The sequence below is a fragment of the Falco cherrug genome, chromosome 4, assembly GCF_023634085.1.
Source record: "Falco cherrug isolate bFalChe1 chromosome 4, bFalChe1.pri, whole genome shotgun sequence".
Lineage (NCBI taxonomy): Eukaryota > Metazoa > Chordata > Aves > Falconiformes > Falconidae > Falco > Falco cherrug.
The window spans coordinates 30,518,726-30,536,014 of record NC_073700.1 but is presented as its reverse complement, the minus strand read 5'-3'; the positions used below and the strand labels follow the sequence as shown (position 1 = coordinate 30,536,014).

The following is a 17,289-nucleotide window of genomic DNA, read 5'->3' as shown; positions in this document are numbered from 1 at the left end:
CGTTCATGGAAAGTGGAACTGCTATAGTGTAATCGCATTAAAGGTGTAAACAGTGGCATTTCAGCAATTACTGTTCTCTTTTTGCCAGCTCCCTCTCAAAAACCAGTACAACAGTTCAGCGCCTGCATCAAGCACAGGGTTCAGAGCAGCCAAAAGTAATTATGACTTCCCTGTGTCTTTGCCACAGGCTCCTGTGACTGAAATTAAGATAAGGACTGGATTGGTGTCACAAGCACTTTGACACCATCTTGGCTTACTGCTATCATCAAGTTTTAGTCACTTTCAATGCCTGAAGCTACTAGGGGAAGCATTAATAAAATTAGATGATAAAGTTTCTAGAATTTGAAATGTATTCACAGAAGAGAAAGAGCTCCTATTGTCTCCATTGAAAGATACAAACATCCCTATTTCAAGCCACATCCTTCCTTGCATGCACGCTTACTGTCAAGATCTTATTTCATCATGCTGTACGATATAGCATAAAGGACTATCCACTACGTTATTTTTTCTTTGGTGAACAGACAGACAGTACAGAACCAACCAGACAACAATAGAAGAGTTAAAAACCATCCTTCTAGAAGTCTCCACAGTGTCTACCCCCTTGGAGATCTCCTAGCTCCTCCAGGATCTGTAGCTTCGGTTCTGCTCGCTGCTGGCGGGTGTGACTGCAGTTTTGTGCAACAGCTCCACACTTGAGGAAAAGATGCATCAGACATTCCTAATTCAGATTCCACTTGAGTGGGAAGATACAGCAAAGCATTTATAACCTAGCTGTAAATGGGAGTCCTATTTATACAATAAGTATTATATAGCTCAGATGCTGAAGTGTCTTTGGACAACAGTTTCAGTGAGCAAGCACAAATGAAAGCTGGAGCCATTAAACCACAGAACAATTTGAAGTCACTGGTGCAGAGATACCTCAGCTTTTCCTCCTAAGCTTGTTTGAATTCTCAAGTTCTCCTGTTATATTACCAAGAAAATTTTTAATTTAATTCAACCATTCTGGTTTGTAACTTGAGCATTTGCCAGGTAAAAGCATTCTCCAATCTCAGCTCAACTCTCCTTCTTCTGCTGAACCACAGCTTCCCTCATAAAACTCCCCACTTCAGAAGCCCCTCAAAGAAACCATGCCAGAATTATGCACTTCTTGTAGAACTTGATACCTCCACTACATTACACACACAACCTTTGCAAAGAAAGGATTAAAACAACAACAAAGGCACATGGAAAACAAGTCCCTCTGCTCAAAAGTAACTCTGCAAATGTAAATGCTTAGAGAACACTTGGCCACATGCTGAGCATTTATACTTTGCAGAGTCATGTATCAAATCCAGGATTTCTGCGTTGCCAAAACACCTTTTTCCTACCACATTTATTATAATTTTTTTACAAGAAAAAAAAACCAAACCCCTGCACGTAGCATATGACACAGAGAAAACATTCTTAACATTTTGTAACTAACATTTATGTGCTCAAAGAGCTTTTTATAACCCTGGGTAAGAGGATGACTGACAAAAAAAAAGCCACCGCATCTGTAAGTTCTACCTTTGACATAAGGAGATGAACTTTTCAATCAGTGCAAGAAACATACAGAAAGGTTCAAGAGTACAAGCCTCCACATGAAACCAATACGTGCCTGCACAGACATCTTGCTGCCCTCTTCACCTGCTTCAAAAAAGCTGAAGTCAGACAAGCAGATACATCCTCCACTGGCACTCTTTTTTTCCATAGAGGATCACTTTCAAAATCTTGAGGGAATAGGCACAATTACTGCAGCGAGAGGTTCAAATATATCCTACAAGGAAACTTTTTGCTTCAAACCTAGGGAACTACATAAACAATCACAAATCCCATGTGCACATCCACCAAGGTCTGTAAAACTATCCATTTTTTATCAGGCTTAAAATAAATGCTCAAACACACAGCTTCTCAGAAAGGAGAAACGAGAGCTGCCTATTGATTTTGTAGCAGGGCTACCCTCAGAAAAGAAGGGGAAGAACATAATAGTTGAAACAAATGTTGCCCCCCCCCATCCTCCCTTCAGAAAGCACAAAGGTTTTAAATACATGAAACCAGCTCAACTGTGTAGTTACCCTCTGAAAGGCCATCAATTACCTAAATTGGGCTGTGTGGCAGAGAGGAATAAAAATGAGACAGGGTCAAACCAGCTCTGGAATTAATCGGGGGTGGGTGGGGGGTGTATATTTCAAAAGAGGGATGGTTTTTATTCTCACCTTCCCTCTTCCTCCCTCACTCTCCAGCAATCATCATGGCCCAAGGAGACAGTAAAGAAGATTTCATTAATAAATTTATTTCAACTTTCTTTTCAATGGTGCTAAAAATGTATGCAAATCCATTCATAATTAGGTTTAAAAATTCCATTTCATGGGATAATCAGACTTCAAAAAACTCAATTTTAGTTTTAATCAGATTTTAACAAGGATATTAAGTCCATTTCGTTCAGAAGAGGGAGAAACGGTGAATTTAACACAAAATGTATTCAAGCTTAGCCCTGGGAGATAATTAAATAAAATTAATTTGGCAAGGGTTGCCTGTAAATGGAAACGCTCCAGACAGCAGAGACGTTTCTGAAGGAAACAAAAGCAGTTCATTACTGTACAAACAGATACAAAGCTTATTGTTCAGACAGAAGGGAATTGCAGCTCTTCCACAACAGCAAGACAACCTGAGCCCTCAAGCCACCTCTAACAAACACAGCAGTTTGTGGAGAAGGTAGTTGTAGTTATTTCCTTCTCGTTTCAACTAAGTCCCTTAAACTCCCCTAGCACAGCAAGGATGGAACATGGAGGGGACAGCACATATGGACCTAACTATTCCAAATTATCAAGCGCAGAAAAGAGTAAGAAACAATCCTGTGAGAGACAGCTCCTTAAAACTATGAAAACCCAAGCGTAATTTGAGGTTGTCAGCAAGATTCTTGTTAGATACAATTCCATCAAATTCCATGTAGTGGATCTAGTCCCTACACCACTGATCTGAATCCCTACTTAATACCAAAAGCATTCCTTTCTCCCTGAAAAAAGCCATGGACTGATACAGATGCCAAAACTTTGGTAACTGTTCTTCTGATGTTTCAGTTCTGAAGGCCAATTATTTATTTTGTAGCCCCTACAATCTTAGACAAACACGTGTGGATCTTTTAACACTGTGTATTAACAGATTTGTCTGACACTTAACTACCAACATCATACAGTACTAGAGACTGCCCATGAAAGTCACTTCTGGCAAATACTTAAGCAACACAGATCATGAGAACATAAAACAGAACGGCTGACTCTAAGGCAAAGTTGCAGGTTTGCTTTGTATCCTCTCAAACTTTTCCCTAACATTGGACACTTAAAATCTGTCTGGACAGGGTGCTGGGCCATCTTGTCTAGACAATGCTTTTGCCATGAAAGGTTGGACCAGATGATCCTTGAGGTCCCTTCCAACCTGGTATTGCATGATTCTATGAAACTCTACTGATCTAGACACACCAGTGTTGAAAAGATCAGTACAGGATACAAGACAGAGACAAATATTTTAGAAAAAAAGCTATTTTATAAATCTAACTACAGTCAAAAGACTGACATTGAGAAATCACGTTTATCTTTACTGGCTCTCATAAGCCGGTATCATAAAGCTATATAGACAGATGCACACACATTTTACAAGACCTACATCTACCCAACTAGAAAAAAAAAAAAACCACAACCAACACAACCCAAATTCAGCGCATTTTTTCATTCTTGCTTTCTACCAGCCTTCCAAATATATCAGTTATTACAAAGTGCCAACTGCATTTCCGCTTGCCAGCTACTTGCAGACAGGCAAGCCGATAGGTGTTCTGTCAACTTGACAAGTGGGCCAGCTATCCAGAAGGCAGATGATGCCTTTGCCAAAGTCACGCTGGAAACCATCAGGCCTAAATGAAAGGCTTGTCACAAAATAGGCTTGATGCCATCAGCCCTGGCTGCTAAATTTGCAGAAAGCCACCTGAAGCCACGAAGCTTTAACTCTGGGAATACAAAGAGCATATAGTCAGGAATGTTATTTGCAAACGTACTAGCAAAACCAAGTAAAAAAAATTCATAACTAGGTTAAAGCATCATCTTCTGAACTGAGCCAACAGCAGAGCTGTGAAGTATCGCTGAAAACTGTCCAAGCTAACTAACTCATGAACAGCTGACTTCTCTAATTGAGGATACTGATATGGGACACATTCTCAGTCAAAGCCAGATACTGCATTTTTTACTTCCTTAGAAAACTTAGTAGGATTTCGAGCCCTCACTGAACAGCTTCGTGTACACCGCAGGCAGAGAATGATTGTTTCATTAAAACAGAAAAGAAATTAACTTCGTCAGCAGGGTATAACTCAGGAAATTCCTGAATTTCCTATTTCTTCCTACCCAAAAGACCGATCTTCCTTTCACTATGCTGTTCATATCAGAGTAGCTCTGGAAGAGAGTTTAAACAAGTAATGAGAATTCAAAAGCAATTCCATCAAGAACAACTTGTACTTGAAAATGATTCTTGCAATAGGTGCCCATTACTCCCCACAAAGAGGCACAGCAATTGTTAACTTTGTTGATAAGAGAGTTGAGGATAATATAGAAAAAGAGCGTCAGTAAGGATCGAGTTAAAGTGGTACTAGAAAAGGAACGAAGAAATGCTCAAGATCTCAAGTAAATACATTTCTAGAAAAGCCAAAACTGTACCTACATTGGAACGTTAGACCCTGACAGATCTATTTCCTTTTATAGCAAGAGGCAGTAAAAGTTGAGAGCTGCTTCAATGTGCAGAGGTTTCTAACATGCTATTCCAAAATGTATCATCCTCTTATAAAAATGCCATTCTGCAACAGACATGACTTCATTAGAAGAAATATTTCACTGCCACATGGCTACCCAAGTATGCACAGAACACATTTTACTGCATCAGCAGCCTCTAGGAAAAAAAATATCAAAAAAACCCCCAAAATTTGAAAAAATAAACTTTATCAATACACTCCCTACATTTTATATCAGCAGCAGGGAGGGAAAGAAGGTTCCATACACCCCCACCTCTTAACTGCCTTGGCTACACAGAGTAGCTGGGTGTTTTTCTGCTGAAAAGGCCTGGCTCCATTTTCTACAAGCTATTCTAACCCCACAGAAAGCTTAGTTTGAAAACAGGAGCCTCAAGCTCTTTCTTCAGCTGTCCAGGTCAGCACTTTGAAAATAACCTCCAGACACTAACTGGTTCCAGGTTTTCACTCAGCCCCCAATACCTCCCATCTTTGCTTTCAAAATGGGAATCTTTCCAGTTATCACAGACCCAATCCTTGTGACAGCCTGGTGCAGTGTCTGCTCTCATTCAGGCAGCTCATTTCAAGCTGGTCTTTCTAGCTTATAGTTCTTCCTCATCAGTTCAGGGAGAACAGACATACACCAAATCAACCTGCATAACATACTTAACAGTACAGCACATACAAGAAGGAGCAGCCACATAGTAAAATCTGATTGCAAGGTTAAGGCAAAAAATACTTCTAATTTCGTCTCAAAACAGAACTGCAAGGGGAAAAGACATTGTTTATATAAACAGTAGCAACTTAAGAAGCTTACTTCTAATACTTCACAATTTTTTTGCATATTGTTTCAAATAAGAAAGATTGTAACTGAAAGAGTATCAAAGCAAAACATTTTTCTATTCATTCTATGCACGTAATACATAATGTCTCACATCAGCAAGGGGGTTTACTTTTAAAAAGGCGAGGGGGACACCAAATAAAAATCTTTGCGCTTAAGTAAAATCCATGCTGGTAAGAGTTAACAAACATTCATTTGAAAATCTGCTTCATGTTTTGCACATTACTCTGGATTTTCCTAGCTAGACTAGGATACCATTGTCTCTGACACTGGACCAGAGATGGATTAGTAAATAATCCAATTCAACATGGCAATTTCTGTGCTATAAACTGTTTTAAAATAACAAACAACACTTACGTAATCACAGCTAGTTCAAGAGAACCTTGAGGCACTTATCACATTAATCTTTTAACTCACTAACATTTCAAGTTCACTATGCCCTTTAAGAAATGTTTACAAATGTTGTGCAGTACTTTTGCTGCTACAAGCCACATTAATATTTTTCTCTCCAAACAATGCATGCACAAAGGTATATTTACAAACATATTCCCTTTAATAATGCAGCTTGTGAGGAAAGGGAATATAGCCCAGGTAAAGATGTGCTTTGGTCAAAAATATTCACTGGCAAAGCAGTCCCAAGGGAGGAAAGATTGAAGCTTAAGGACAAGGCTTACACAATAATATCACAAGGCATTTAGGCTAGCTTGTCAGAACTAGAAGCATTTTAAAGACGTTAAAAAACTGAAACAGTTTAATTTTCATACATTTCCAGTTTTCTCCCACTCCATCTTGATGTTGCCACACTAGCTACCCTATTAAGCACAATTACAACTGAAAATCAGACCTTTTATGGCTGATCCAGTACAGAACTCCCCCCTGCACTCATGAGAAACCAAAGACAAACAATTGAAGTAGCACCTTCCTAGCTACATCACAAGTATGAATCCTTGCTCTAGGCACTGACAATGTGTAACACTAAGCACGAGTGAATCACTTTCAAAACACCATCAAGATAACCTGCACCAAACAGGCTCAGAAAAGCTTCTCACACGATACAAATCATATTTTGGTCTTATCTACACAGGCAGATAAAGTATCCTTAATAGTTCAGCACATTTTTCAGCAAGCTGCTTAATTCTCAATATGAACAAAGGTCAGCTGTTCTCACACTTCAGGTCCCTGGTATTAAACAATACCTGCAATTCCAAACTAAGATACATAGTTCCATTCTTCCTGCTCTTGAGCCCATTCCCTTGCTTACAGATTGGTACATCTGCACTCACATAGAAGTGGGACTGAACATGACCTTTTAGTTTAGGTCCTGTCTAGTCCTTTGCTATTATGAACTCATCAAAGCAGCAATTTGTGTACTTTCGACTCCGCTGGAAGCTGCATTCGGAATCTTAGTAAAAGTTAGACCCTCCTTCTCGCTGTATTCATGGCAGGGTTACAGAGATTTTATTTAAATGCCAATGTAAGTCTTTAGTATAGATGGTTCTTTTTCTCACTAGTATTGATCTCACTTCCTTCTCCCGCCCTCCATCCATGTATTTCTTGGCAGTAATTACATCTCCTGCCAGCCTTTCCTAGAGCAGGCCAGTCCTTCCATTCACCACTGGTTCAGGGGGCTCTCAGACCTTTTTCTGCATTGAGTTCCCACTATCTTCCTCCACAGTGGGTGACCAGAACTCTGAGAAGTGTCTCACAGGCCATCTACAGAGACATTTGAACACCTCCACTTGCATGGAAGTTTTTCTCCTGGTGCATCCTATGTGTGAGAATTACCAGCCATCTCATTGTAGATGAGTACACAGCCCTTCCTCCAGTCCTTCCCACTGCATGTGGTACATTTTACAAAACAAGGTTTTATTCAGCTCTCAATTCCACTGAGCTTTGTTTCACTGAATTTTGTCCCACTTCTTCACTCTAATCCTTAGGGTCACTCTGTTCTGCATACCCAGCTTTTGTACATTTATGAATCCTCTGAACTTAGCATCATTAGCCAAGTTTTATCAGCACACACCAAATTTTTGCACGAAAACCACTAATAGAAATACTAAACAAAGCAGAAACTAAGGCTAATCTTTGAGAAATTCTACTTATCCTCGCATTTTCCTTTCAACAACCTAAATCTATCCCTGCTTAGACAATTCCTTATACACCCTATGATTCTTCTATTAATTTCCATCTTCTCCCACATGTTTTATACTTTCCCAAGTGGCTCTCTTGAACAAGTGTTTCAGTGAAATTCAAATAAATAAGATCTATTGTGTTTTATTTGACAAGATAATCAATTCTCTAGACAAAGAAAGCTGTTACATTAGTCTGGCACAATCTATCTTGGTACTCCTTGATCCAATAAGGAAGGTCAATTCCTTGCCCTGTAGATAAAGGCCATGCCCACTAGTACAAGGCAGTAGCACAATACAAGAGTTTAAATACTTGCTGAACCATTTTGTTTTGCTTCTATTTAGAAAAGGCCTGTGCATTTTGAGAAGGCTTTCGAAAAAGGCACTGCTATGCTAAAACAAAATCACTCTCAATAAGCATGTACAGGATCCATTTTTATATTTCTGTTTAAAAGTTTCCCTGCAAAAACAAAACTTTGGGGATGAGGTATAATACAGTGCACATCTAAGGGAGAGGGAAGGCATAGCATGCCAACAGCCCCAGCAGAAAATTTAGAACTAAAATACTGAAAGATGCCGAAATGGAAAGGTAAAATTTAAAATGAGCTAGAGCTTAGAGCAGTTATTTAGTTTGTGGAAATGACCAAATGAGAGGTTGAATAAAAATCAAGCACAAGCATTTGAGCTCTCTGACAGTAGCAAACCATCCCCTTGCTGATTAGTCTCTGCTATTTAAATGATAATTTCACTTTAAGGCAAACAGGACTGCTTAATGTAAGGGAAGTGGCTCTTTATACAACTGTCTTTATTTTTGAAAGCTTCTCCTTCACAGCACAGTGAGCAGCTAAGTTCAAGCCATTTACACATAACATGGGTCACTACATGCTGGAAGAAAGCAAACTACTTTTATCCAACTGTTTTTCAACAGCACCTCAAACACTACTTGCAAGAAATACGGCAGCAACGCAAAATGAAGTAGCTGACTGGTGAGTCCCCCGTGACAAATGAATCACCTGCTACGCAGAAGACAACAACAGCACACATTTCTAAAACCACTCCTGTTCCTAGCAGAGAGAGAGCTGTGAGATTATTGGTTTGGGAAATGCACCGTATATTCAAGGTAGGATAATGCTCTATATTCTGATAAAAGACTCAATGGAAAAAGAATGGGATATTTTCCAGTAAAAAAAGGATCCATTGGCATCTTCACCTCCAAAATGAAGTTCTTATTCCTCTAGTAGGAATCGTCCATCTTTTCTTTGATGTCATTATTCTCCATACAGTTCCTGTAGGCAAACTACCAAAGTTCCTCAAATTATTCTTCAACAAAGAAGACCTGATAGTATGCTAAGCTATTGTTCAATAGTTTTTGCTGTCTCCAGAATGCTGGATCTGTGATCCTGCAAAGACAGTTTCTTTAACTGTTCCCAGAGCTTTGAAATGCAAAGCAAGGACAAACATATTTTTGATGTGAGCTTGCTTACTTCTTAGCCTGATTCTCTGATTATATGTTACAGCCTCAGCCTGCCTAGATGTCAGGTGCTCATCCATTATGTTTTACACTCTTCCTGTCTTTCCTTTAGCCTCAAGACTTATTACTCTGATATATTCAAACGGAAATAAAAGCATTAATGGCAAAGGAGAAAGAACACTCATTTTTGAACATCAGAGATAAGTACAGCATTTTAGGAGAAAATTAATATTGGATAAGAAAATACTGCAGGAAGCTTTGCCCAGCATTTCAGTGAAGTACTGGCAGGAACAGACCTACAACATTTTAAGAAATCTATGAAAAGAGACACAGATGGTTGCCATATAAAATTAAGTAGATCAACACCATGAGAATGGGAGAAAACTAAACTCTGGCTAACGCACAAATTTGACATCAGGCTTCCCAACATCACATTTAAATACATTACTCCCTTCCAACACCCAAACATGGCCTGAAGTCTCCCAACACTGCATTCTGACTACTCTGAAAACTGGAGCCTCAGATTTTGAGATGATGAACAAACATTTTCTCCCCACCATGCATGAAGAGCATTCTGTCAAGGAAAGCTAAAACCTAAGGCACTGTGGAAAATGAAGAATAATGTACAGTTTAACATAACAGGATAATGAAGAGCGAAAGAGCTCAGAGCAATACTCCAGCATATGCTGCATGTCACATTCAATAGGTGACAGCTTCCTCCAAGACTTCTCTATGTAAAGAATCTTGACTTCAGTACACATACAAATATTGTAAGACAACCACAATTAGTTTTCTCTTGAAACTTCTGCCTCACCCTGTAAAGACAAAGATCCCCTTTGGAACTGTTCAGGCACTTCTCCCTCAAAATGATTTTAAATGCTTCTAAAGCAGTGCTTCCATCCTTTACACATACTAAGTTCTAAAAACACTGAGCACGTAACCTTTATTTTGAAATAAACACAATGATTATCCTCATCATCCCTTCCAACCCTGGCTGCTCATTGCCACTTCCAAGACCCTGCTTTGGAACAGCACAAGTATTTACGCACCCACACAGTAAACCTGATGAGGGAATCCACCTGGCTGAAAGCTGTTTTCCAGTCTAGATTACCTTTTGCTATGCAGGACCACCTCTTTCAGCTGCAGTGCTCACAGAACCATAAAGTACCAGGTAGGAACAGAACATTGTCACACAGACAGTTGAGTCAGAAGCCCCATGTGATAGGAATAGCAGAACTGCTCCAAGTTGAGACTAGCTGGTCCTGGCAGAACTATGCAAGAGAAATTCACATGACTTTAATACACCTGAGCAGAAGCCAGCAGAAAGCCCTATTTTGAGGGATTTTGTGGAATATTAATGACCCACATATATCGGCCCTCTTCACAGAGTGATTCCTTTAATATTTATCAAAACTTCAGCTTCAGCCGAAGGCAAATTTTTTGATGACAAAATGAAGCTCTAAAATGTAACTGTAAAATGTAGTACTGTGTCCATGCAGGACAAAAGCAGATAATCTTCCCATGAGGTAAGCTGAGACCTCATAACTATAAAAGTTTTTCTAATAAGCATAGCTTTTTTTTTTTTGTTCAGTTTTTGTTGTTTGTTGGCGGGTTTGTTTAATTAGTGTTTCCTCCTATGTACTGCTTATGTCTTTTTTTGGTGCCCTGGGAATTCCCACTGTGATGAGACAGCTTGTTTTACACTGGGAATCTCATAAACAGCAGTCATGCAATTTTCACTATGTTCACAGATCATAAATTACAATTATTTACATAAAACTTAGATGTACAAAATCACGTTTTGATACCCTCATACTATGCCAATTCTAATTTTCTTCTCCAATTAGAGACTTAGCTCTAAAGTTAGAAGCCACCATTAGCCAACCCAGACAAACCTAACTCATCCCCCCCAAACACAGAAATCAGCACCCCAAGCATAGAAATTAGAAAAGGTCAGGTCAGTGGTACAGTTACAGACAACAGCCAGCATCAAAGGCTTTTAATTAGATGGATTTCTTGCTTGGCGATAAAAGACCAGAGGACTACAACAGGCTACTCCAACAAAAATATTTGCTCAACTATGGAGCAATCGTGCCAGAATTATGGCATTACTGGAACTAGTAACAGTAACCCCCCATCTTGCCTTGATTAGTTGCAGTTAATTAAGTATCCAGAAATGCATATGAGCAATTCAAATTATTTCAACATGCACTGCTTTGTGTATCTGTCAACAGATTTTTATTTTTTTTAAACCAGTAACCACTTATTCATAATGGACATTCACAGAAAGGTAAATTACTACCTTGTGAAAAAAGAGAAGATTATGAGCTTCATTCACTACTACAAAGATATTCAATGCCTTGGATAGAAGAGAATGCAGAGTAGCTAAGCATAGTTAATCAAGATTCAAAAAGGGAAGTAGAGAACTCCAATATTCTCCCTTCTTTTCTATTCACTGAAAAAAAAAGAGCACTAATCCACCACTAAATGCAGAATCAAGAAATCTGATTCCCTTTTCCCTCCCTCTCTCCTCCCTTCCCCCCAACTCCAAAAGCAGAATCTGCATAGGACTTCCAGTACTGAGCGTAGCACCTGTGTAATTACAAATTACAACTGTGCTAACCACTGTACTAAATAGAGATGCTTGCCACTTAATTAAACCCTTTCTTAGAGAGGAAATGCATACACATTCACACTATCTCCTCTTCTTAATTGGTCTCAGACATTGCAGGAAGCTAGTCCCTAAGATTTGTCAGCCAGCCAGCCCACAGATGTTTCAGAAAGAAAACCAGGTCAGCATTAACAGGTTCACTTCTTTGGCTCTAGGCGACAGGTCAGCAGATCAGTGTCTGCTGTCTGCAGCTGGCAGGCTCCACTAAGTGAAAATGGTCCTTAAGCATTGGCCTGAATTCCTGTCAAATGTGCACTTCTCCTTACAGGCCTGGACAGCAAGCATGCAAAACAGCTATAGCAGCTTAATGCGATATCATCACTGAAGCCAACTAAATTTATCCTTGCAAACTGAAGGACAACTATAGGTACTCTCCAAATCCATGCTTCATTAAACCTAAGAGTCCCTCCAGGTGAGCCTTATGCAATAGGCATCATGGGGCTGAGACCTGCCTTATAACTGCAATTAGATGCAACTCAAGAATGTCCGAGACCATGACTGGAGCTTCTGAGCAACACAGAATTGTCCAAGCACACTACTTTTCTTTTTGATACGTCAGCCTCCACCTTTAACCTCCATACTGTATTCCATGGCCCTTCAGAAAAGGACAGCTGATCTCTCCATTGCCTCCCTGTGATGGGCATGAAAAAAAGGAAAATTGTTCTGAAAAGTAATATGAACAAAAACTTTGACTTTATCTTCCATGCCCAAACTCCGAACCTGAGGAGTACCTGCCAGTACTACTTGCAACAGAAAATGGTGCCCCCAAAAGGAAAGACTTACTTAAATAGGTGAGTATTAATATATTTGACCACTGATACAAAATAATTCTGCTGTGTATACAAAGATCTTTGAGTCCAACAGGTAAAAAATGTACAAAACTTCATACAGTCACTACTTCCAATTAAAATCCCAAAACAAACACCAAACCAAAACAAACACTACCTCAGGCATTACTATAGTTTCTAAAAAAAAATGCACTTGGACTAAAACTCCTCTGAAGCTGTTCCTTGTGGTCTACCTGTCAGCCTTTACATATTTGCATAGTTTTTCAGCAAAACTTCAACCTTTCAAAGCTTCTAGTCTTCTGCCACTTATGAAGAAATACAAATTTAGTATTAACTCTTGTCAGCTGCTATTCAATGACTATCAGTGTCTTCCATATCTGACTTACTAACTGCCTTATCTTTAAAATGTACTCAAAGCACCTCATTTTGCATTCTTCTGTACTCCAGGGCGTATCTGTTTACGAATAGGAAAATCACCTAACAAATTCATTAGTGGACAAAGGTAATACCAACCATAGACAAGAAGCAGCAAAAAAGGTTTATTTAGATTAAAAGCTCACAGAACATGAACCCTCATTTTTTTATTTGGCTATCTGCTACATGCTTCAGAAGGAAAAGTCAGAATAATAACAGTGCTGCTCTACAGGATGCAGTTCTAAGGCCTGGGGTGGGGAGAAAAGAACCAGGCTTTGAAGAACTCCTATTAAACAAGAAGAAATGAAGAATGTGGTGTAAATATGAAGTTTACAGAGCTGGTTGGAAAAGCACTCTACTCTGTATACCATTAGAGAAACATGCACGAACCATTTTCATACCAAGTTACTACCCCAAGTACTAGACAAGAAGACTGTGATTGTATGCATGTAGCATCAAAGTGACTTAAAAACATTTGATAGCAACAACGAACAATTTTCTTTAGACTAGTTGACCCTTCTTAAGGTGCCCAGCTGATAGTTTTTACATCAGGCTGAGCCTGCCAGACTGGAGCAAAAACAATTTTTCTCCAGCAGCAGGAGAAAGGATGCCATCTCCTGGGCGGCTCTGCACACTGCCATCCAAATACAGCACCCACCTCCTCTCACACACAACCTTCCAGAAACATTTTTCTGTTAAAACACATGTTGTTAAATGGCAGCTAAGAAACTACCTAGAAAATATGTCTAAGCTATTAGTCAAATGCTGGAAAAACAACCAAGTCTGTCATGATTAACATGGTTCTTTCAGTGAAGACGGTCAACAACTCTGTATTTCTTCAAAATCCAGTGTTTGTGTAATAAACTACATCAGCACGTCCTGGAAAAAAAGTTTGTTTTCTCCACACAGCTCTTTCCTAATAACAAACTCCTATGCTAGCCATACATTAATACCCTTCTCAACGAGGGTAAACTGCAAAATAAGTATGACTTTCTACTTACAAAGCAAGAATTTCAGATATTTAGTACCTTTTTATTCCTACAGCAGGAATATCAAGTCACAGCAACACGTGGTAAATGTTTGAAATTCCCCAACAGCATAACAGTGACATACAAAACAGACCTACAAGACAAAATTACACCCACGAGAAAAAAAGCCAACCAGAAAGTAGGCAGTAAGATCAAGATATCAAAAGGATATATAATTGAACACAAAAAAAGACTGTGCAGATTCATAATTCATACATAACTATGGTGTGTATTATTTTATTATTTGGATATTCTGCAGCTTACAAGGATATTATGTAACAGTTGTATAAGGCAGGCATTAATTCCAAGGGCAAATTCTGGAAAGAACACTGCTCCACAGCAACGCAAACACACCAATGTGCTCTAGAGCTAGAGCTGGTTTTGTTTCCATATTTATGTTTATGAGAGCAAGAGGAAAACCCAGGAGCTTACAAGTGGAATCCAGAACTAGCAAATACAAGATTAGCCTTTGAGTAAACTGTTAATGAACTTGACTTCCCCCCAAAAGGTGAAGCATTATAAATACTTAGCTCGTTCATTGTTACCAAAAAGAGACCAATACTAAACCCAGTAGGATTACTATTACACTTCTAAAAGCTGTACCTCCTTTCCCAAGTATTATTACATAAAATGACACATGACGGTCTGATCATAAGCCAATCTGACAAAAAGGCTGCTGGGACCAGGCAATTGGTGAACAGAAACCACCAAAAGCAGACAGAACAAGCCCTATGGAAGTGCTAAAGGAAATGAAAAACCATCCTCTCCTAAACCACTACATGCTGCACACGCTTCCCTTACATTCTCTGTACCAATGAAGAACATAAGGGAAGATGAGAAATCCTAATCCATTCCCTTTTCTGTTGCTTATCTAGTTATTAGCAAACAGCACATTGCTCTGGCTCTTTCGGACAATTGTCCCACTTGTTCCCACTTTCTTCTACTGTGAGATGGGCAAGTAACTCTTCTCAAACTTTCACCAACAGCATACTCCAGGAAGCTAACCAGGACAATGATCTCTCATCATCTTCATCACCCTGACCAAAAATTAACATAATTCGTGCTGTAAGAAGTCTAAGCAACAAAAAAACCCCCAAAACTCAACAAAAAAAAACACAAAAAAAAGAGAAGGGGGGAATCATCCAGTTCCACTTGCTACAATTGCATGCAAAAGATGATTTTCCTCAAGAGCAATTCCCTTTTCTGTATAAGACGCCATTAATAGCACTAAACAATATGGCCCAATCAAAAACGTAACATTTTACAGTGAATATTCTGATTTTAAATGAAGGAGTTATTAGGCTTCAACAGGCAGAATCACTTGGTTCCATTTCTCTCCCATTGTGAAATTACCTCATTAAACCTTTAACAGCTTGAGGTTAAGTAAAAAGCTTTTACTCCACTGTCTGATAGAACAGGTTTTGTGAAAAGCATTCATACAGAAACTGTCCATTCCTTGCCATAGGAGATTTAGCACAACTCTTAAGTTCATCTAAATGTATGTATCCTCAGCAGATGCAGGACAGAATCTCAAGTATGCTACCTACTAGCATGACTTTAGAAAGAGGTTCATTATCTTCATTAAACAGAAAACAGTGAGAAAATTATGGGGGCTTTCCCAAGTTGAACACAATTATCTTTCACATGAAGCAGTAATGTGCCTAAACCATATGTACATATCCAAACACTCCTACTTCCAAACAACCCCAGCAGTGTGCAGACACAGCTCTGTTGTTGGGCAGGTGCAAGGAATGGAATAAAAACACCAATCTGTAACATTAGGTTCTGCGCAGGTCATCCAATGATCCAATATGGAATGTGATCTGTATTATAATACTCACACCAAGACAGTTATTTATGAAGAACCATCTCTCTTTCTAATGTAATAACAAGGTAAATGTTTAGAGAAAATAAAGTGGTGCTGAAACATGACACACAAAAGCACTGTAGCCGCACAGAAAGCCTTCTGCAGTGGAAACAAAATGATCACAAGATGCACCATTTACCAGTCTCTCTTTATACTCCATACCTACCAGAGACCTTAAAAAATCTGGTTCAGTGCTCCAGATGTCAGGAAGAGTTGTTATGTAACCGTACACAAAGAGACTAGCTTGTGTTACAAGGGCGGGGCAGGGCAGCATCCCACTTTTATAAGAAACTGCATTTATTCCATTTCTCTTGTTAGACTAACTAAATTAACAACTGTTCTTCAGATGCTTTAGGGAAGAAAAGTCACAACAACATGATCTGACAGCTTATTTTGATACCTGGATTTCAAAGAAACCATCCTTACAACACTTTTTCACAAGTAACATACATCCTCTCCTCTGGACATGCCCTAAAATTCATAAGAGTTCACTTACTAAGCTAGCAGAACCTCTAACTAAACATGAATGAAGCTATATGCAAGAAGTTCAAAGAATTCAAAATTGAACCTTGGCTTCAGAGACAGTGGTCAAGCTGACTTGGTGAAAAACATTTGTTAATTGCCCAAGATATTTTATAACACGGTATCTTGTGGTTCTTCTCATAAATAATAAAGAGTACTGGAAGAGCTTCCACATGAAGAAGAAATAGCAAGAAAGTGTGACCAACACACTTCAGAGATCAGATGATTAAGAGGAAAGTGGTTTAAAAGTTTTACCTCCTTCCACAGCTGTGAACACCTACCTGATATTCAAGCCAGTGCTCTGGTCCAGTTTCTCCCAGCTTTTTAATTTTCCCAGAAGTTTCTAAACCAGAGATCAAAAGAAAGGTTAGAGACTAAGAGTTTTCTCATAATCCTCCAGTCAAAGTCAGTGTCTTCCCTTTTCCTCCTGTGAATTTCATTATCATCTTACCTAGTACTTTTAGCTTGTCATTCTCCAGCCCTCACAAACATTTTCCCAGTCACCACAGCCCTATGACACACAGAACCCATGTTACACCTCAGTATAGATTACCTACCCCTGTGAGCTACCATCACGATACTAGACCTTGGCAGGCCAGACTCCTGGCAGCAGAGAAGAAAACAAGCTGTATTCTCAACACCAGTTCGGTAGCAGCTGAAGTGCCCATCTCTCCTCTTCCAGTTTCTCTTATAGCTTTTTACTTTCAGTCAATACCAGATAACATTATCCAAACCTGATCAGATACCAGCATAGTTCTGCAGATCAACAAGT

The 17,289-nt window shown here is 39.2% G+C and overlaps 1 protein-coding gene across 1 annotated transcript in view; it reads right to left on the bottom strand.

The window, feature by feature from the left end:
- The window catches only part of MAD1L1 (mitotic arrest deficient 1 like 1), a 380,521-nt gene that overhangs the window by 352,723 nt on the left and 10,509 nt on the right, over positions 1 to 17,289 (bottom strand). The window contains exon 9 of the mRNA XM_005438213.4: positions 16,799 to 16,860. Within this exon, the coding sequence (XP_005438270.2) occupies positions 16,799 to 16,860 (62 nt within the window). The remainder of the gene's footprint in view (positions 1 to 16,798; positions 16,861 to 17,289) is intronic.